The sequence below is a fragment of the Ipomoea nil genome, unplaced genomic scaffold (genome assembly GCF_001879475.1).
Source record: "Ipomoea nil cultivar Tokyo-kokei standard unplaced genomic scaffold, Asagao_1.1 scaffold2921, whole genome shotgun sequence".
Taxonomy (NCBI): Eukaryota; Viridiplantae; Streptophyta; class Magnoliopsida; order Solanales; family Convolvulaceae; genus Ipomoea; species Ipomoea nil.
The window spans coordinates 3,642,416-3,662,381 of record NW_017619349.1 but is presented as its reverse complement, the minus strand read 5'-3'; the positions used below and the strand labels follow the sequence as shown (position 1 = coordinate 3,662,381).

At 35.9% G+C, this 19,966-nt stretch overlaps 2 protein-coding genes across 2 annotated transcripts in view; one reads left to right on the top strand and one right to left on the bottom strand.

Moving 5' to 3' along the window:
* Positions 1-1,949: 1,949 nt before the first annotated feature.
* On the top strand, positions 1,950-4,029 carry LOC109160995 (palmitoyl-acyl carrier protein thioesterase, chloroplastic-like). Its single transcript, XM_019309294.1, has 6 exons — positions 1,950-2,372; positions 2,447-2,580; positions 2,659-2,772; positions 2,927-3,095; positions 3,246-3,314; positions 3,417-4,029. The coding sequence occupies exons 1-6, from the start codon at positions 2,001-2,003 to the stop codon at positions 3,735-3,737; spliced, it is 1,179 nt and encodes a 392-aa protein (XP_019164839.1). The 5' UTR covers positions 1,950-2,000; the 3' UTR covers positions 3,738-4,029.
* Positions 4,030-6,029: 2,000 nt separating this feature from the next.
* The window catches only part of LOC109160991 (CDP-diacylglycerol--serine O-phosphatidyltransferase 1-like), a 32,992-nt gene continuing 19,055 nt past the window's right edge, over positions 6,030-19,966 (bottom strand). The window contains exons 15-16 of the mRNA XM_019309289.1: positions 6,547-6,619; positions 6,030-6,367 (exon numbers count right to left, since the gene is read on the bottom strand). Of these exons, the coding sequence (XP_019164834.1) occupies positions 6,249-6,367; positions 6,547-6,619 (192 nt within the window). The 3' untranslated portion in view covers positions 6,030-6,248. The remainder of the gene's footprint in view (positions 6,368-6,546; positions 6,620-19,966) is intronic.

Below are 19,966 nucleotides of genomic sequence, written 5' to 3'. Positions count from 1 at the left end.
CACTTGAGGGTGTATATTAGATAAACTTTACTCTTGTAATAACTTACAAATCACACAAGAAAGGTAAGCTGCACTAGAAAGACTATGTGTAACAAGTTCGATTGAGAGAGTATTGGTAAGAATCGAACTCATGATGAGCTTTTAATACAAGAATCATATTCCAGGCCAATTGTCTCACCCAATAGAGGTACCTACAATTCAGCAAAGAGATTAGTCACTGTATTCGACAGTGAAAATCATGGGCTACACACATTTTTTTTTAGATTGGGCATGGATGCATCATATCTATTTGACTATTTCATCCTATCAAATATACAATATAATAATACTACTACAAAAGTTTTACAATTATTATTGTGGTATTGTTATATTTAATTTGGTCTTATTATTTGTCCATGTTGAACTATTATTGTATATATATTCTTATTATTTTTAAATTATAGCATTACGTTATAAGTAACGTGTTATAAATATTTTGAGTAATAGCGAATAAAAATTTAAAATTAATTGTCAAAAAATTTCAACCAATACAAGACTATTCATAAATGAACTGTTAATTTCATTGTAGTAATGCATCATGTTAAAGAGTTTTAATTAAACACTTTTTCTTTTTATAGTATGAGTCAAATTTTTGGAAGCGTAATTCAAATTAAATTTGAATTTTCGTAATGATGGTATATATATAAAAAAAAAAATTCACAAAAACTCCATTTTAGCATTGGCAGCAGATCAGACAAATGTCTTTGGGGATTTTAAGAAGGTGATGGTGATGGTTGTTCTTGGTTTTGCAGATTGGAAAAAGAGCTTTTGGCTCTTGTGACCATCAGGAATTAAAAAATAAAAAATAAAAAATAAAAAATAAAAAATGAGAAAACCTCCCTCGTTCACTAATTACTTAAAAATTGTATGAATTTAGAATAATATATTTATTTTCATATAGTCTTTTTTTTTTTTAAATAATGACATATTAAATATGGTTTTATCCCATGACATCATAATAAAATTAATGTATTATGTCTTGTTGTGCACATAAATTTTATACAACTTCTTACAACGAGTTCGACCAAGAAGGTGTCGACAAGAATAGAACTCGTTATCTTTTGGTATGAGAATATTGAAATCTAATTATGCCCGTTGCTCTTTTAAATGCACCGTTGATGTTAGTGAGAAATAACACTATTTAACTAAATGTACTAAATGAAACAAGTCTCATTAATTGATTGATCTCCATTCATTACATAAAACATATTTTATGACAATTTGTTAGGTAAGTAACATTAACCTTAAAAAAAAAAACACACACACACACACACACACACACACACACACACACACACACACACACATATATATATATATATATATATATATATATATATATATAGTATAACTTTTTAAAAATTATAATTGGATTTACAAGAATAAAATGCACAACCAAGGACCTTGTGATCTAATGATACCAAGTTGAACTTCTATATGGGAGGTTGTGGGTTTAAGCTTGCTCACTGTCTTCTCGATCTTTATAGACATGATAGAATGACTTGTCCATAAAATTTATAATCGGTAACTATTTTTATCTGGTCATATTAAAAAATATATACTGCCTATATTTTAAAGAAGATACTCTCTTTCTGCAACTTTGTTTCACACACCAAAAAAGTGCTAAAAGGGGAATTTATATTGTCTTGTACCCATCCAAAATGATCCGATTAATGCTAAGAAATTTCCCATCAAATTTGTACATTCCCACTTTGATATGTCCAAAAAAACAACAAAGTCTCCTCTTGTCTACCTCTGCAAAATGCTAAAAATCCTCATCAAAATGCAAAAAAAAAAAAAAAAAAAAAAAAAAAAAAAAAAAAAAAAAAAAAAAAAAAAAAACCTCCTTTTGTCCTTCTGATCTGCCAATATATAACACCTCTATAAGTACTATGAACACCCCTACAACCTCATTCTTAAAATCTTCACTCAAAATAAGGATTCAAAGGGAGAAGAAAGAAATGTCCACCTTCTCCTATGTACCAAGTTTCACCATAAAATGTTCAATCTCACCAAAAGAAGAGCCTAAACACCATAATGTGATTGGGGTGAAGAAGATAAATGGCCATTCTTCTGCTGCATTTCCGGGCTCGAAAAAGGTTGAGGTTCTGAGCCAAAACAACGCGGTGGCAGCTGCCACCACGACAACTACGCCTCTCCACCCCGGGGAGATTCGACAGAATATACCCACGAAGAAGCAGCTCGTTGATCCCTTTCGCCAAGGGCTTATCGTCGAGGGAGGCGTTGGGTACAGGCAGACAGTTGTGATCAGGTCATATGAAGTTGGTCCTGATAAAACTGCAACCATTGAAACCATCCTTAACTTACTTCAGGTAATTAACTGTTTTTTTGAGAAAAAAAAAACATGAATTTTAGGACATTATAAGATATGTTTGGGGATGTGCAGGAAACAGCATTGAATCATGTGTGGATGTCTGGGCTACTAAGTGATGGATTTGGAGCCACACATGGCATGATGAAGAACAATCTCATCTGGGTTGTTTCAAGAATGCAAGTTCAAGTCGATAATTATCCAATCTGGTAATAACTCGAACTTCTAAACCAGACTGAATCCAATCAATTAGCTAGTCTAACCCATGACCTTAAACGTTCTCTCAGGGGTGAAGTGATGGAGATAAACACATGGGTTGGAGCATCAGGGAAAAACGGGATGAGGAGAGACTGGCTGCTAACAAGCAAAGCCACAGGGCTCGTATTTGCCCGGGCCACCAGGTAAACCCTGTAGTTTCACAATCAGCTTAAACTTTTAGTCGAGACAGAACAGATCCTTAAATTTGGTACCAGAGCTAAACATCCTAGGAAAACTGTCTGTCATATGTTTACTTCTTGCAATAACATGATGAAAATCTTGGTTCTATGGGGGCAGTACATGGGTGATGATGAACCAACAAACGAGGCGGCTCTCGAAAATGCCAGACGAGGTGAGGGCCGAGATCTCACCATGGTTCATCGAGAAACAGGCAATACCAGAAGAGAATCCCGTCAAGATAGACAAGTTGGATAACAACGCGACGTTTGTTATCTCTGACCTTAAGGTGATCCATCCCTCATTTCCTCATATAAATAATAAACGTGCATTTTAACTATCAGCTTAAGCTTTTAGTCGAGACAGAACTGTAGAACACAGTTCTGTCCCCAACGAACCTCAAAAGAGTTAACTCTACTTCCCTGTCTGGTTTTTTCAGCCAAAAAGAAGTGATCTGGACATGAACCACCACGTAAACAACGTAAAATATGTTCGATGGATGCTCGAGGTAAAAACTGACAGAAAACCAAAGTAATCCCAATGTTGTTCTTCATCAAACATTAGTCCAACCAAACCTTAAATACCCATTTTTTTTTCCTGTTTTTCCCAGACAATCCCTGACCAAAACTTGGAGGCTCATCAGCTATCGAACATCATACTCGAATACAGGCGAGAATGTGGAAGCTCAGACGTCGTTCAATCCCTATGCGAGCCAAACGAGAATGCACTTTCCAACAACAACAACATAAGCCTGCTAAACGGATTCTCATTGGCATCGGGGATTCTTCAGGGCAATGGACTGCTCGAGTCCTTAACCCGAGGGGCGTTTAGCTACACGCATCTGCTGCAAACAGAAGGCGAGGAGGGGAAGAGCAAAGAGATCGTTCGAGGAAGGACTAGTTGGAAGAGAAAGCTGCCATTTCCACCCTGACAGAAACATGATCTAAATGGACTTATTTGCATATTCCAGTTGCCATTCTGATTCATTTTGGGGCTGAAATTTAACCTCAAAATGCATGAAATGGCAGCAGCAGCAAAGAACAGAATCAGTAAATAAGAGATGTAATCTGTGTGGAAGTAGAAGAACTAAAAAAGAAAAAGAAAAAGTATGCAGTTAGTACATAAAGGTATTGGTACATATACATTGTTGTATGTATAAGAGGAAAATTTGGGTGAAATTATGTATTTATTAGAATATTATTGATGATAATAAAATAATAAAAAGGTGAAGATTAGTCATTTTCTCCCCCATTTGAATCACATCTGTTGGGCAGAGGCCGGTGAAATGCCCCCGCCTAAAGGGTCAAGTCCAGAATCTTGCCTTTCGAAAATGTCGCGATATAAGCAATAAAGTTGTGCTTTCGCTATGAACTATAATTTTTGACGTAATAGTAAGCATTTGATCCTAACAAAGTATCAGAGCCAGGTCATGCAAACATTTTATTTTGTAATAAGAGTGTGTCACGCTTTTTGCCCACCAGCAGGTATAGAGTGGACCACTGAATTATCGTGATTTATCCCTCTACTCTCCTGTTAGGGCAGAATGTGGGGGGGCTGGAAGCGAGGAAAATTTTGTCTTGGGCAAGAGAGTAAAGAAATAAGGGAAAGCTATTTGTGTGGGGAAGTTTAAAATAAAATTGGAGTGTTAAGTCCAAGGTAGATGGTTACATAGTTATATGCTACATACAATAGATTCTTTTCCTATGAATCATCTTGGAAAATGAAGAATAATGGATACTATTTCCACACCAAAAAAAAAAAAAAAAAAAAAAAAAAAAAAAAAAAAAAAACTAAAATTTTGTGGATAATAACAATGAATTCTTGAGTCAAAGACAAGAATATTAGAAAAAAGTGACAAAATGGGAGTAAACAGTGGAAATAACTAAGGGGTGATAGAGACAACAGGAGACATGACCAAAGACTTAGAAGTCTTAGACTTTTATAGGAACATAGATTTTCTAGGTTGCACTAGGAAATGAACATAGATTTGGAGGTTATTAATAAAATACAATAACAATAAAAATAATAAAATTTATTTTCGTTCGCATAAGGATGTGAACGAGTAATTGAATAAATAAGACTAATCGCGTTAGAACTTTCAAAGAGATCATCAATAGAAATTGAATAGTCAAAATGACACATTCTCCGAAAACAAAACAAAGTAGAGTTTTTTATTCTCAAAAATAGTATTTTATTCCTAATTTATCTCGAACCAAACATGTTGTTAGTGAATAACTGATGGCCAGTTTGGTTCACGGAATAGGCCGTGAATGGCATAGCATTCCCAGTAATAGACCTATTCCTTTGTTTGGTAACCATTTCTATTACCAGGAATAATATTCCTGGTAATAGCATATTACCTCAAATAAGGTAATAGCTATTACTAGGGCCCCTGGTATTAGCCTATTACTGAACGCTCAGGAATAGATTTTAGAATCTATTTTCTTTTTTATCCCTTTCTTTAACCTAATTTTTTCTATCCTATATATAAATTTATCCTATTTCACCACCGTCGTCGCCACCACCACCATCACCGCCACAACTGTCGTCGCCCCCACCACTGCCACCGTTACCACCACCACTACCACCCCAGCACCACCACCACCACAACTGTCGCCGCCCCCACCACCACTGCCACAGTCGTCACCGTCACCACCACCACCGTCGCCCCCACCCCAGCAGCACCACCACCACCGCCACCACCATCACCACCATCGCCGCCACCACCACCATCACCACCATCGCCGCCACCACCACCACCACCATCGCCACCACCACCACCACCATCGCCACCATCACATATTTTTATAAGGGTATTTATGTCATTTAAAATATATTTCATTTCTATTCCTTAAATCAACCAAACACTGCAATATAATTACTAAAGTCTATTCCTTCCGCGAACCAAATAATAAAATACAATTCCTATTCTATTCTTTGCCTATTCCATTCCTTATGGAATAACATTTCAAAATTCATTCCGTGAACCAAACGTGTTATGAATAAGAGAAATTAGATATTGAAAAGAAGAAGCAAATAGAACTCATATTAACCTAACAGGGTACCTCAAGTGGCAAATGAGCTCTCTTTGTAGGGGAGAATTCCGAGATAACCCGGGTTCGATTCCCACAAGTGATGATTCCCTTTGGGCCAGCTTCTGTGCCGAGAAAGACCCGCACCACAATATGTAGTTGACACCAAAAAAAATAAAATAGAACTGATATTGAAGAAATTAGAGTGCTAACAATATGACATTCCCAACAACAAAGATTATGCCTTTGAGAGCCAACAAAATTGCATCTCAGAAGGCACCTACAAATAAAGAATAGACTTCTCTCTACATCCTCATCTCTAACCACACAACACAATACATTTACAACACAGAGTTAATCTGAAGCACCAGAAATAAATCAAAGAATTTGGGACCGACGTGCCAAAACCCTCATTGCCGCTTTCTCTTCATCAATTGCCATGACCATGCTGATAAGAATATGATAAAGCCAACCCCCGCGGATGTCCAGAATATAACTAACAATTTAGGCATCGGCTCGTGAAACAATCCTGAAACGTGGATCAGGAGGAAAATGAAAAACGGTTTCACTTGTATTAAGCGAAAATGGACATATTTGATTGGATACAGCTTAGCAAAAGAGATGATGCAGATTGGTATTCATGGATATATATTTGATTGGATACATCTTAGGAAAAAAAAAAAAAAAAGCTTATGCAAGAGAGTATACCATGCCCAAACTTTATGCAGATCAGGAGTTCAACGATGCAGATAGCAAGGGAAAGCCAACAAAACGATCCCACCTTTGTTTACGATGCAGATTACAAAACTTGTTAGCTCATACTTTAGCTACTTTAGCCTTTACGCTTCCTACGACAATGTATTGGGATGATGTCCCACCCGACTCTATTTCAGTTTATCTATAAATACAACTCATTGGTTGACCTTCAAAAAAAATGCTCAATATAGTAATACCAAGTGTAAGTTGAAAATTAAAAAGTTATTTAGTAGCATTTAATTTGAAAAAAATATGCATTATTTTGTTAGTAAATATCTGAATTTTTGTTTTTTTTAGTATTAATTATGTTACAATGTAGTATCTGTTCATAATTACTTTCTCAACTTACTGAAGCACAAAGAGTCAATACCGAAGTTAATATTTTAAACGAAGTTATAAATTATTGAAATCAATAAATTAAAGCTATATGTATAGGGTCGCACTCCTGTGCGAATAGGCGCCCAGGAGAGAAATGCAAATGCATGCTAACCATCCATGTATCTAGATTAACAAATCATATGTAATTTAAAAAAAATGACGCGGTGGCATTTTTATAAATAACTCGAACTTTGGTGCAAGTAAATATGTTATAAGTGCAAGTAGTTGGTGCATCTTTGCAGGTAAAAAGTGCAAGTAAAATCACTTACAAGTGCACCTATTTTCACTTACAAGTGCAACAAATTTTACCTTATTAACATTCGTGCACCTAGGTGCAACTACTTATAACTATAGATACACCTAGTTATAACATCAAGTGCGCTTAGTATTGATGCTCCGTGTAAATTTTACTTGCACATATAATACATTTTATATGCATTTGTAATACATTTTACTTGCATGTAATTTTGTCTTGTTAACATTCATTAATCAGGTGCCTCTATTTTCACCTACAAGTGCACCATAGCGCAACTCTCTCTCTCTCTCTCTCTCTATATATATATATACACACACACACACACACACATGCTTATAATAAAATGGAAACATGGCTGTTATAGTCCATTAGTTATCCCTAAATTGTAAGCTCTATTCATAAATTATTACTCTATACAACTTTTTCCCTTTAATTATGTTGAAAATGGTTGTTTCAATTCATTATTTAATAATTTTGTTAACATTAAAATTTTATTTTAATTTGTCAAATTATTAGAGGACAAATTGATCATTTTGTAAAACTTTTCCAAGTAAAAAAAAAGACCCACATCGATGATTATTTCAAGTGAATGTTGGGTTTGAACCATATCATTTGGACATTGAAGGAGGCGTTTGTTTTAGTATTAATTATTTCTCTTAATAGGCAATAGAGATGCGAAAGTGAACATTGCATGTTGTTTATTCAATTATGACCGGTACAAAAAATAAATAAATCACCAAATGCATATTAAGTAATTAGTTCTGTAATATTGTTAAATAGAAGAAGAATTTAAAAAACAAAAATAAAAATGATGAAAGGGTAAAATTCACTTTTACTGATGGTGAGATGGAAAAAGACAATAGTACTTGAATAAAATGTTATAGGTGAATTAATTAGGGCATGCTAAGTTGAAAAAAAGAAAAAAGGAGTAGAAATGGTATTATTCCTAGAACAATTATTAGACCATTTTAATCATTGCACTCTCATTAGACTTTTTTTTAACCTACGGCTTAGACTCTAGAGGTTAAAACTATAATGACGTGTTTGGTTCATAGAATAGCATTCTTTGGAATAGACCTATTCCATTGTTTGGATCGTCACTTAGTCATGAGAATATTATTCCTAAGAATGAAAAGGTAAAATACACTTTTATTGATGGTGAGATGAAAAAAGACAATATTATTCATGTTAAAAAGGTAATAAAAAAAAATTCTAGCTAAAATTGAACGGAGAATGCACCGGAAGGACAAAATTCACAAAGAAAATAATAGTCGTGGATCAATTTTATAAATTTTAAAAGTCTTAGATCAAAATTGTTAGTGGATCAATTTTATAAATTTTAAAAGTCTTAGATCAAAATTGTTAGTGACACTATAGTCGTGGGACCAAAAGTGCAAATAACTCCACAAGCGGTCTCAAACTCAAGAGCTGAGCTATCACTGAGTGTATTCACCCGCTTACAAACACAGCAAAAACCTGAAGTAGAAGGCTTAGCACTAGAGCAACTCCTCCAATAAAAGAACATTTTAAGATATAAATGCCACATGATTTCAAAATGACAATTAACCAGAAAATCACTGCACAGACTACATTTTCATTGGCTATCATATTTTCAATAAAAACAAAGGAACTCAACTAAGCTAAGCCTTAATACGAATCTAGTTGGAATCATCATATCAAATAAAATACAAGGGGTAACTAAAAATGCCATAAAACTAGGCAGGAAGCTCCAGTTAGTCCAGTAACAAATATGAGAAACTCACCTGTTAGATTTTCCATATTTGCTGGTTTCACATCAACAATATTGAAACTTTGGCTACTTATTTCCAAGTTCCACAGGTTTATTCGCAGATCATCAGCTGATATAAACGTTTCGCCATCACTGGTATGGAAAATGCAAGAGGAATTAGCTAAACTTTTCAGAAGCACATTACACATAGGAACTTCGGGTACAGAAACGCAAACCTGTTATTGGAAATGGAATTGATATGATAGTCATGAGCATTGGTGTAACGTTTGTAGTGGATGATGACACAGATGCTCAATCCCCTGCAAGAACATCAAAAGAAGATGCTCAATCCCCTGCAAGAAGATGCTAAAGAATGTCAGGAAGGAGATGAACAAGATAGGGCAAAGAACATGCTGAAGCATGTAGGGAAATCCGCTCATGGTGCATAAAACATGTTCTTACCCGTAAAGGATCCAAAGAAGATGCTAAAGAATGTCAGGAAGGAGATTAACAAGATAGGGCAAAGAACATGTTGAAGCATGTACGGAAATCTGCTCATGGTGGCATAAAACATGTCTTACTCGTAAAGGATCAAGAAAATAAAAAACCGAGTCAGAGAGAGACAACTCCGTGGTATCTGATTCTTCGGACAAGTCATCTGTTCCGTCATCAGTTTGGACACCCCAAAAGTTGTACCAGATTCAGTTGTTCATGATACATCTCCTCGTGGTAATGATTCCACTAAAGCTAGTAATTACATAACCACGGAGACTTCAAATGAAACGGCATTCATGGAGAACAAACCCCAGTAGATAGAGTTGGCAATGAAAATGCATGTGTGATGGATGATAATCCCCTTCCAGGGTCCCAAAAAGTAAATGATTTAGAAAGTTGTCAAGATTCAATAATTCCATTGAAAAATTTTACAGAAAATTGAGACAATTGAGACAAATGCTTAGTTATGATTTTGTGTACCTTATAAGTGGTTAGAATGCTCAGATTTGAATGCATGTCATTGTCATTGTTTGTGTGTTCTGTACAGTTTCCTTGCAAACCATTATAGTACATTAGCCATAGTGTGGTATGCTCCTGAAACAATTATCATGTTGGCTTATGCCTATGGTAGATTTTGCAGAAATTTGTGTATCTTGTATCCCTAAACATACTTTTCGAATTTCTTATGATACAATTGGTTTCTCAGTTGGAAATTGGACGTTCTTAGCTGCTGCCATGTTTAAGTTTCAAAGAATCAGAGGGAATTTTGAGGTTATTGAAACTGAAAGAATGTATAAGGTCTATCCTTATGACTTTATCCCTCAAGAATATCTCACATTAAAGTAAGTCTTACTTCCATATCATCAAATTTATAGTTCATTTTATTATTTTTATTACATCTCTGCAATTTCAACACACTTTCAAAAGTGTCCCAATATCATACATACATACTATATATATATATATATATGGAAGGGATCAGGTGCGGGTGGTGTTTCCGTGTGGTTGTGCGAGTGGATGCATATTAAGCAATACACTAACGCACTTTAAATACACAACACACGCACATTAAACACACAAACAAAATACATTCAAAACACAAACTCACGCACCTTAAGCACAAAAGTCACACATCAAGCACAAAACTCACGCACCTTAAACACAAAAACACATGCACCTTAAATTTTAACAACAACACAAATTAAGTACACACTCACGCACATTAATCACCCTCACTGAAACTTATATATATATATATATATATATATATATATATATATATATAATCCCAGTTTCATGTTCTACCGATCTCTCTTTGCACCAAAAGACTGATCTGAAGAATGATTCTGCATTCTTTAAATGCTTACAGACCCAGAATCCACCAATCTCTGATGTTTTCTTTAACTTTTGTTCAAAGATCAAATATTTCGTCATCTAAAATCCAACATTATGACAACATTAACCCCATCAACAACAAATATTGACTCAGTCCAACACAAGTGATCAAGATTTTCCAGAATTTGAAAGATCGAAATTCACTTCTGAATCTATGGACCCAAATGTCAAAACGGAAGGATTATACCCCCAACGAAGCTCTCTACTCCGCAATCATCAACAAGCTAGCAGAAGCCAAGAACATTGATGCAATTGAAAATCTTATGAAAATAATCAAACTTGAGAGAAAATGCAGGCTCTCTGATGCGTTTTTCTACAATGTGATCAAGATAGGCAGGAGAATAAACATAGCCATAGAAATCCTCTTTGACATGCCGAATTACAAGTGCTGGCCGAGCGTGAAAACTCTCAACTTCGTGCTCAATTTGCTCGTGAGCACAAAGCAGTTTGAAGTTGTCCATCAAGTGTACCGGGTGACGCGAAGCTAGGAGTGGAGATCGATGCTTGTTGCTTGAATATCATCGTCAAAGGGTTGTGCAATTGCGAGAAACTCGAGGGTGCACTCCAGGTGCTCGACGAATTTCCCAAGCAAAATTGCGCGCCCAATGTGCGGACCTTTCTAACCATTATGTGCGCACTGTGCGACCGCGACCATGTCAATGAGGCATTCGGGTTGTTGGAGAGGATGAAAAGAGAGTAAGTGGAACCGAATACAATCATGTATAATATACTGATTTCTAGATTAAGGAAGCAAAGGAGAGTTGAAGAGCGGATTGAGGTTTTCAACAAGGTGATGCATAAAGGCTGTGGCCCAAATGATGGAACTTATCAGGAAGTTCTGTATGGGCTAATTGATGCCAAGAGGTTTATTGATGCCAAAGATTTCATGGGTGTGATTATTGACAAGAGAGTGAACCTGAGCTTCGAGTCGTATAAATTGATGGTCCATGGCTTGTGTAATCAGAATCTAAGTGTTCATTTGGACTGGGTACTTAAGCAGATGGTGAGGCATGAGTTTGTACCAAGAATGGGAATGTGAAAAAAGATGGTTGAATGCTTTTTACATTCCAAAGATTGTTGTAATTATGTTATAATAATGTCCTTTGAAGGCATTATTGCAGACCAATCTCCATAGAAATGCAATCACTTTGCAAACTCTTTGATATATATATATATATATATATATATATATATATATATAGAGAGAGAGAGAGAGAGAGAGGTTTAAGTTTCCGTGCGAGTAAATGCTTCCCGTGCGGTTGTGCGGGTGATTAAAGTGCGTGAGTCTTGTGCTTAAGATGCGTGAGGTTTGTGCTTAATATGCGGGAGTGTGTAGTGCTTAATGTGCGGGAGTTTTGTATTTAAGGTGCGTGAGTCTTGTGCCTAAAGTGAGTGAGTGTGTACTTAATGTGAGTTGTTGTTGAAACTTTAAAGTGCATGTATTTTGTGCTTAATATGCGTGAGTTTTGTGCTTATGGTGCATGAGTCTTGTGCTTAAGGTGCGTGAATTTTGTACTTATTGTGTGTTACTGTGTACTTAATGTGAGTTGTTGTTTAAACTTAAGGTGCGTGTCTTTTTGTGCTTAAGGTGCGTAAGTTTATGTTCTGAATGTATTTTGTTTGTGTTTAATGTGCGTCTATTGTGTACGTAAAGTGCGCTAGTGTAATGCTTAATGTGAGTCCACAAACACAACCGCACGGGAAGCACCACCCGCACTATATATAAAATATTATTGGGACACTTTTGAAAGTGTGTTGAAATTGAAAAAATGTAATAAAAATAATAAAAGGAACTGTAAATTTGATGATATAGAAGTAAGACTTACTTTTAAGTGAGATATTCTTGAGGGATAAGGTCATAAGGATAGACCTTATACATTCTTTCAGTTTCAATAACCTCAAAATTCTCTCTGATTCTTTGAAACTTAAACATGACAGAAGCTAAGAACGTCCAATTTCCAACTGAGAAACCAGTACTGCAAACTTGCAGTTGTATCATAGGAAATTCAAAAAGCATGTTCAGGGATACAAGATACACAAATTCCTGCAAAATCTACCATAGGCATAAGCCAACATGAGAACTGTTTCAGGAGCAGACCACACTATGACTAATGTACTATAATGATTTGCAATGAGACTGTACAGAACACACAAACAATGACAATAACATGTACTCAAATCTGAGCATTCTAACCACTTATAAGGTACACAAAACCATAACTAAGCATTTGTCTCAATTGCCTCATTGTTCTGTAAAATTTTCCAATGGAATTTTTGAATCTTGACAACTTTCTAAATCATTTACTTTTTGGACCCCTGGAAGGGGATTATCATCCATCACACATGCATCTTCATGGCCAATCCTGTCTACTGGTTTGTTCTCCACGAATGCAGTTTCATTTGAAGTCTCCGTGGTTATGTAATCCACTAGATTTAGTACAACTTTTGGGGTGTCAACTTATGACAGAACAAATGAGTCGTCTGAAGAATCAGATAAAACGGAGTTGTCTCTCTCTGACTCGGCTTTTGATTTTCTTGATCCTATACGAGTAAGAACATGTTTTATGCCACCATGAGCAGATTTCCCTGCATGCTTCAACATGTTCTTTGCCCTATCTTTTATATTCCCCTTAGTTGGACTATCTTGTTCATCTCCTTCATGACATTCTTTAGCATCTTTTGTTGATGTTCTTGCAGGGGATTGAGCATCTATTTCATCCACTACAAACGTTACACCAATACTCTTTGTATTTAGAGTCTTGAGATTTATATGTGGAGATGGGGCTGGCTCATCAAGGTTGTTGAATTTATCGTGATTTCTGGGACTTTTGTGAAACAGGACTCATGCACTATTAACACAAAACTTATACACTTTAAAGTTTCAACAACAACTCACACTAATTACACACACACACACACATTAAGCACACAACTCACGCACTTTAGGCACAAGAGTCACGCACCTTAAATACAAAACTCACACACATTAAGCACTACACACTCACGCACCTTAAGCACAAGACTCACACATATTAAGTACAAAATTCACGCACATTAATCACCCGCACGAGAATTTGCAAAGTGATTTGCATTTCTATGAAGATTGGTATGCAATAATGCCTTCAAAGGACATTATAACATAATTACAGCAATCTTTAGAATGTAAGAAGCATTCAACCATCTTTTTCCACATTCTCATTCTTGGTACAAACACATGCTTCACCATCTGCTTAAGTACCCAGTCTAAATGAACACTTAGATTCTGATCAAACAAGCCATGAACCTTCAATTTATACGACTCGAAGCTTGGGTTCACTCTCTTGTCAATCACCACACCCATGAAATCTTTAGCATCAATAAACCTCTTGGCATCAATTAGCCCATACAGAACTTCCTAATAAGTTCCATCATTTGGGTCACAGCCTTTATGCATCAACTTGTTGGAAACATCAATCCCCTCTTCAACTCTCCCTTGCTTCCTTAGTCCAGAAATCAGTATATTATACATGATTGTATCCGGTTCCACTCGCTCCCTTTCCATCCTCTCCAACAACCCGAATGCCTCATTGACTCGGCCGCAGTCGCACAGTGCGCGCATAATGGTTGAAAAGGTCCGCACATTGGGCGCGCAATTCTGCTTGGGAAATTCGTCGAGCACCAGGAGTGCACCCTCGATTTTCCCGCAGTTGCACAGCCCTTTGACGATGATATTCAAGCAACAAGCATCGATCTCCACTCCTAGCTTCGCAGCACCCGTGTACACTTGATGGACAACTTCAAACTGCTTCGTGTTCACGAGCAAATTGAGCACGAAGTTGAAGGTTTTCACGCTCGGCCAGCACTTGTAATTCGGCATGTCAAAGAGGGTCTCTATGGCTTTGTTTATTCTCCCGCCTACATTCCCATAAATCCTAATCACATTGTAGAAAAACGCATCAGAGAGCCTGCATTTTCTCTCAAGTTTGATTCTTTCCATAAGCGTCTCAATTGCATCAATGTTCTTGGCTTCTGCTAATTGTTGATGACTGCGGAGTAGAGAGCTTCGTTGGGGGTATAGTCCTTGCGTTTTGACATTTGGGTCCATAGATTCAGAGCTGAATTTGGGTCTTTCAGATTCTGAAAAATCTTGACCACTTGTGTTGGGCTGAGCCAATCTTTGTGGTTGATGGGATTAAAGTTGTCATAATGTTGGATTTCAGATGACGAAAGATTTGATCTTTGAACAAAAGTTGAAGAAAACAGCAGAGATTGGTGAATTATGGGTCTGTAAACATTTAAGGAACGCAAAATCATTCTCCAGATCAGTCTTTTGGTGCAAAGAGAGATCGGTGGAACATGAAACTGGGAATATATATATATATATATATATATATATATATATATATATATATATATATATATATATATATATATATATATATATATATATATATATATATATATATATATATATATATATATATATGTTTAAGTTCCCGTGCGGGTGAAGGTTTCTCGTGCAGTTGTACGGGTGATTAATATGCGCGAGTTTTGTACTTAATGTGCTTGAGTTTTGTGATTAAAGTGCGTAAGTCTTGTGCTTAAGGTGCGTGAGTTATATATATATATATATATATAATGATATTGGGACACTTTTGAAAGTGTGTTGAAATTGCAAAGATGTAATAAAAATAATAAAAGGAACTGTAAATTTGATGATATAGAAGTAAGACTTACTTTTAAGTGAGATATTCTTGAGGGATAAGGCATGACACAACTCCAGGGGTTAGGTCACTGTATAGGTGCAAATGTAACCAAACCTTACAAGGGATAAGGCCACCTTGTAAAACAGTGAAAAGTCTCTTATTTCTTGAAATCTGAGGAAAGCTAAGAAATTAACATAGTTGACAAATGTTTGGATTTGTGGTATTTAGGTGATAATAATGGTCTTGCAGGCTTTGAATGAGAGATGAAAGGTTGGGGTGTTTTCAAAATGGAATCTTGTTCATTGATGAGTTGAATTCTCAATTGTTAGGATTAGTGGAATAGTTTGGACTTGGTGAAGACACTAAGAGCTTAAAGAGAACAATAACTGACTTCTGCGTGATAAACAAGTGTGTTAGTTTCTTCAAAGAATCTCTTAAGTTTACATTGCCACAGGAAAGGCTAAAATTTGGGGAGGCAAGTTAGCTTGGGGCTTGCTAAAAAAATAAATAAATAAATAAATAAAATCCTTGTATACTCAAAGGTGACGAAGACTCCTTGTGTGCAGAGTGTACAGCAGGGGTAAAAACTGAGTACTAATTAGGCGACTCACAATTTACCTCCTCCAAGCTCCAGCGCTCTTGAGAAGGAGTTTTGGGGGCTTAGGGCTAGTGTAGCGGAAGTTGAGAAACCTAAGTTGATCCTAACATCACGGCAGAGCATGCATTTCTCATTCAAGAACGTTCCCTTTACCGTGATGTAAACCCATCAATAAGACCTCAAAAATAACTTGTCAAACTTACTAACGCTGTTCTATCCATTTAAACGCCCCACCATGAATCACAAGAAAACATCTATATCCTCTCATTTATTACATACGATGGACCTAGTAAGGAACAAGACATGAGAAATGAATCCAATTTCACATGCAATGTAACATAGATATTTTACTGCCACTCAACATATTAAATAACTTTCAAAAAGAATTAGATTTCAGCAGAATAACATGATAAGATATTAAGCAGCACGCACAATTTTCCTTTTAAGAATGTACTCAGCTAGTCAGCTACATGTGAGTCCCATAGTCAAAACAACTCAAATAAATCTAACTGCACAGTCAGATCACAATTAAAACAACATTGGCCATGAGGAACTTTTTCCCACAATTTGAGCACAAAGCGATGTGCACCTTGACCTGGTTGGTTATTCATCATTTCAGACAAAAATGAGGGAAGCTGTAAATTGTTTCCCAACATGTCTCAAAACCAAATGTAGTTAAAGCTAATTACACAAATGCAAAGAATATCCACACACGGGTGTTCTGGATCAACAAGACAACAACCACCGCCACCACTTACAGCCCATGACTTAATCTATCATAAATCAATGTTCAACTATAGACAGTTCAACATATGCAAGAAGTCAAGTGATAAACAACTCACATTAATATAGAAGTCAGTAGACACCACCAATTGGGAATTGGTACTTGCAATTTAAGGTTAAAAAAAGAGTTAATTCCAGCAATAGTCGGAGGACTATTGCGATTTTCCAAAATTAGTCCTTGTCTTTTAATTTGGACGAAAAAAACCCTTGACTATTAGATTTGTTCCAGCATTGGTCCTTCCGTTAAACTTCAGTTAGTTAGGCGTTAGTGTAGGGAGTAAAATGGTCTTTTCCTTAACTTGCTTTCTTCTTCCTCATGTTGGTCAATATATGTATGTATTTTACGCAAAGAAGCAAAACAAACAACTCCATTGGGAATTCTGTCAAAGAGCCAGTGAATCTATGGGAATGTCTAATGGGAATTCGGACAAAAACTTCCTCTTATTCCTACTTCCGTTCTCTTGAGTTGAAACAGAAGATACCATCTCATTGCTACAGCACCACTGCTATCAGCCTATCATCACTGCCTTCCATTTCTTTTTTGCTAACCATTTTGTTTGAACTTCCAATGCAATAGCAAAAACTCATTAAAATGGTCTTGAAAACAATAAAACAATCCAAGAATTTGAAAGACTAAGGGATTACCGGATTAGCTAGCAATACCAACATGAGATTAGATTCTAATCAGCAACGAGCAAAATTGATTGAAAATCACAATGGAAAGGCAAAGAGAGTCATAACTACTTAGTACAAGTGCAGAACTCAAACTAATTATTCATCCACAAAGAAATCAATAGAAAATTACTAATCCAACTAAATATAACTTAAACAGTATAACCACAGCCACAGGCTCTAAAATACCACCTAAAACCTAATAGACTATCACAGCCTACTGAACCTCACGAAAGAAACAATCAGAGAAACAGCTAGAAAAGACAAAATCAGGTGCAAGAAATGAAAAAAGAAAAAAAAAGCAACAAAAATTTGGGTATTGGCCATATAGAGAAATAAAGGATTAAATCAAACCGAGAAGCAAGAATTCAATCTTGAATGAGAAAGGGCACTCACGAAATGCACAAAATCGGCAAGGTGAAGTCTCCCCCATTCTTGAGGTGCGTATAGGCTATGGCGCCACTGCTCTGAGAGTTTTTTACACTGTCTGCGTGCCTCGCCTCTGTTTGCCTGAATGTTCGTTCCACTCTCGCAACAGTGCGGTTGGAGCAAGGTAGGTGAGAAAGAATGGAATTGAAATCTTCTCTCACCTCCCACCAATTTCACCATTTCTAGTGTTGTTGTCCACCATCGACGTCTGCTGTCCACCACTAATTTCACCATTTTTATTTTCAATTTCAATTTTACCATTTCTATCGTTGTTGTCCACCACCGTCGTCTGCTACGTTTGTCTAAATACTAATTTCACCATTTCTAATTTTGTGATTTGTTTATGTATAATGCTATGTTAGCATCAAATAATAATAATTTGTAATATTTTTTTTTGGGTTTTGTCATTTTCCTACTCATTTTTTGGAAAATGAACCAAACACACAAACACAATTTTCTGTTGTGTAGCCAAACACCTGAAAAGAACATGTTTTATGGAAAACGACTCATTTTACAGAAATCATTTTCATGCTTTCCAAACGGACCCTAAACTTGCTTAAACCTGTTAGCTTTAATTTGGTTTGTTTGTTTAGGATAGTCTATCCTTCACTCTCTCTCTCTTTCGATCGTGACAGAGTCAAATATCGATGCCGCGTAATTCTTACATTGTGGCTGTCGAGGTTCAAAATTTGATCTCTCTTCTTAAATACTGCCTACTAAACTAGTAAACTATGCGAGCAACATAGTGAATAGTGAATATGCATGTTGTTGTCTACAAATCAGTTTTATCCATATTAAAAAATAAGAAGTTAGGTATAGAACTTATGAACTTTATAATCTAAAACTAGTCTTTTTTATGTGCGATGCGCATAAACATATGTCCAATATTTATATTTTTTAAAAATAGTTAACAAATTCCTACTGATTAAAATTATATAAGATCAAATTTATTTATTATAATAATCCAATATATAATGTCTACAAATATTATTATCATTAAAGAATATAAGAAAATATATGGTAGTAATGCAACAACAATCTATTTTTATTTTTTAATTGACTAATCTACGCTCCGGATCTCAAGCGCGCTCCGGGGTCTACTCATCTGTGTCGGAAAGCTAAATATATCTGTTCAGCGAATGATGCGGGTCCCACAGGTAGACTCGACGCGTCGAATATGCAGCCGTTGCTCCAGAAAAACCGACGCATAAACTCGACGCGTCGAATCGTCTGGTTCACTCTTGTACTCTTTTGATGATTTGTAATTATTTATTTATATTTGCTATGTATAATTTAGCCATCCTTGATTAAATTCTTTAGAGATTCTTGGGTAAAAGTGTTTATGAACCTATGTGCCTGAGCTCTCAGTTTCTTTAATATATTATTATTTGGGTTTAATACTTGTGTTGCAATTGTGTTTATCATTCTTGTTGCTAGTAGTTTAGGGCCCGAATTACTTGTTTCATAACCATATTCATGTCTGAACGAGAGTTAGGCATAAATTAGGGCACATACAATTGCACCTTGAGAAAGGGTAATTTATTAGGGAAATTTAATTATTGATTATTGCCAGTTCGAGAGATGGTAGTAGTTAGGAATTTATGATGCTTGTTCTTGTTTTATTGGGTGATTATCGCACGAGAGTGGATATTCACCAGTGTTAGTGACTGCGAGAGTAGTTCTATACCACTTTGCATCCTCACACTCGTATGAACCCATATTTAATGTTACATTAGGTTAGGCACTAGGGGAATAAACACTTGAATCCTAGGAATCTCAGTCTCTCTCCATTGTTTTCAAAACTCTGAATCTCTGCTTTATTTTATTTATTGTATGCAATCAATCATCCAAGTCAATTGTTATGATTAGCTTAATACAATCAATCATCCAAGTCAATTGTTAGGATTAGCTTAGAATAAATTAGTAACTAGTGCTTAATACAATCACTTCCT

Bases quoted from the DNA above. Each gene is read 5' to 3' on its own strand.
- LOC109160995 (XM_019309294.1), top strand. From the start codon at position 2,001: ATGTCCACCTTCTCCTATGTACCAAGTTTCACCATAAAATGTTCAATC. The intron at 2,373-2,446 runs GTAATTAACTGT...GGGGATGTGCAG, and splicing joins CCATCCTTAACTTACTTCAG to GAAACAGCATTGAATCATGT. The intron at 3,315-3,416 runs GTAAAAACTGAC...TGTTTTTCCCAG, and splicing joins ATGTTCGATGGATGCTCGAG to ACAATCCCTGACCAAAACTT.